Here is a 2,500-nt window from a genome sequence, read left to right on the forward strand (position 1 = left end):
TACATCCGGTCGTATGTTGCAGTATGCAAGCCAGCAGGCCTTTCTGGCTATTCTGACCCACAATCCTGTGTGCAGCGGAAATGTGCGTCACATGTGCGAGTCGTGACAGCTGTAGACGAATGTCACGTTATGGACAGCGCAGATGTGGGCAAATTTCAAGGCGCAATGTTATGACAAGGTAGTATGTCCCAATTGGATGCCTACTGCTTGCAAAGTACGTACTTTCTAAAGGCAGCTGTAGTAGGTACTGGTAGTAAGAAGTAGAAGTATGCGATTCAGAACGCAGCCCATGTCTAATTTCAGGAAGTACTGGAGTTGTGCATATAGCCTATTGCCTTGTTGCTGAAATGTGCTATACAAATAAACTTGCCTTGCCTACGTACGACTGATAAAGACCGTTTGAGTGTCTCAGCACTGACCTCTGCTCCTGGACCTGCCCGTGGAACTCGTCATGTCTGATCCTAACCATGTGATTCCGAGAGGGATAGAGAAATGTTCGTGTTTGAAAATGTTCCTCTGGCAAACTGTGTCTTGTGTTTGTGTTTTTCTCAGTGCATTTACGGCAAGCCGGGAGGGCCACTCTTCACCACCGCCGCCTGTTCTACTGTCCTGCACCACTCACAGAACCCTGACTTCTACGATGAGGTGGGGACGGATGGAGAGAGAGTCTCCTAACCCTGTGTGTCTCCTGTCTCCTAGCCCTGCGTGTCTCCTGTTGCCTAACCCTGCGTGTCTCCTGTCTCCTAACCCTGCGTGTCTCCTGTCTCCTAACCCTGCGTGTCTCCTGTCTCCTAACCCTGCGTGTCTCCTGTCTCCTAGCCATGCGTGTCTCCTGTCTCCTAACCCAGCATGTCTCCTGTGTCCTAACCCTGCATGTCTCGTGTGTCCTAACCCTGCGTGTCTCCTGTCTCCTAACCCTGCATGTCTCCTGTCTCCTAACCCTGCCTGTCTCCTAACCCTGGGTCTCCTGTCTCCTAACCGTGTCCCCTGTCTCCTAAACCTGCGTGTCTCCTAACCCTGCGTCTCCTGTCTCCTAACCCTGCGAGTCTCCTGGGTGTCTCCTGGGTGTCTCAGGTGAAGGTGGAGCTGCCCACCCAGCTGCATGAGAAGCACCACCTGCTCTTCTCCTTCTACCATGTGACCTGTGACATCACCGCCAAGACCAACGCCAAGAGGAAAGAAGCTCTGGAAACACCCGGTATGAGAGGCGGGAGGAGGAGAGGAGGAGAGGGGGCAGAGCAGAGGGGAGAAGAGAAGAGAGGGGAGGAGGGGAGGAGAGGGGGCAGAGCAGAGAGGAGAGGAGGAGAGGGGAGGACAGGAGGAGAGGGGGCAGAGCAGAGGGGAGAAGAGAGGAGAGGAGGAGAGGGGAGGAGAGGAGGAGAGGGGGCAGAGCAGAGGGGAGAGGAGGAGAGGAGGAGGAGGGGAGGACAGAAGAGGAAGAGATGAGGGGAATACACAAATTCAACTTATGACATCTTTGACACTTCTGACACTCCTTTTCATGTTTTATTTATTGTTTTATTTATGCATTATTTATCTCTGTGGAAAAAATCGAATGTGGTTTCTGTGTGTGTGTGTGTGTGTGTGTGCACGCGCGCGCTTGTGTGTGTGTGTGTGTGTGTGTGTGTGTGTGTGTGTGTGTGTGTGCGTGCGTGTGTGTGTGTGTGTGTGTGCCCGTGTGCGCCCGTGTGTGTGTGTGTCTCAGTGGGGTACTCGTGGCTGCCCCTGCTCAGAGAAGGTCGTCTGGCCTCTCAGGAGTTCAGCATCCCCGTGTCCTGCACCCTGCCCCCGGGGTACCTGGCCGCCAGAGAGCCCTGCAGCACCAAGGTGAGGGGGGAGGAAGGGAGGGAGGGAGGAGGAGAAAAGGAGGGAGATATAAAGAAGGAGAGGTTGATCTTCTTACATTTCTCTCTCCCGCTCTCTCTCCCCCCCCGTCCTCTCTCTCTCTCTCCCTCCCCCCCCCCTCTCTCTCTCTCTTTCCCCCTCTCTCTCTCTCCTCGCCCCTCTCTCTCTCTCCTCCCCCCTCACTCTCCCTCTCTCCCCCCCTCTGTCTCTCTCCCACTCCATCTTTCTCCCCCCCCCTCTCTCTCTCATTCTCTCCCCCTCTCTCTCTCCTCCCCCCTCTCCCTCTCTCTCTCTCTCTCTCTCTCTCTAACAGAACGGTTCGGAGGTAAAGTGGGTAGATGGAGGAAAGCTCATCTTCAAGGTGGCCACCAATGTTCTCTCCACAGTCTACACTCAGGTAAGAGCGTCACACTCGCTGATCTCAAAACCAAAACACTCAAACCTCCTTACTCTGAAAAGTCATATATTACATGTTGCTTGTTACATTACAATAGTATTTAACTGGGAAGTAACAAGTTCTCTCTGGTCCCATCCTCTCCTCCGGTCCCCCCCTGTCCTCCGGTCCCCCTCTGTCCCCTGCCCCCTGTCCCCTGTCTCCTGTCCCCTGTCCCCTGCCCCCTGTCCCCTGCCCCCTGTCCCCTGCCCCCTGTCTCCT

At 54.7% G+C, this 2,500-nt stretch overlaps 1 protein-coding gene across 1 annotated transcript in view; it reads left to right on the forward strand.

Annotated features, from left to right (window-relative positions):
• dock10 (dedicator of cytokinesis 10) overlaps positions 1-2,500 on the forward strand; it is a gene marked incomplete at its 5' end in the record, with an annotated part of 60,643 nt that overhangs the window by 23,912 nt on the left and 34,231 nt on the right. Inside the window, 4 exon segments of the mRNA XM_084455639.1 lie at positions 553-645; positions 1,075-1,198; positions 1,706-1,827; positions 2,159-2,242. Coding sequence (XP_084311765.1) covers positions 553-645; positions 1,075-1,198; positions 1,706-1,827; positions 2,159-2,242 — 423 coding nt within the window.

The sequence above is a fragment of the Borostomias antarcticus genome (genome assembly GCF_949987555.1).
Source record: "Borostomias antarcticus genome assembly, chromosome: 1".
NCBI lineage: Eukaryota > Metazoa > Chordata > Actinopteri > Stomiiformes > Stomiidae > Borostomias > Borostomias antarcticus.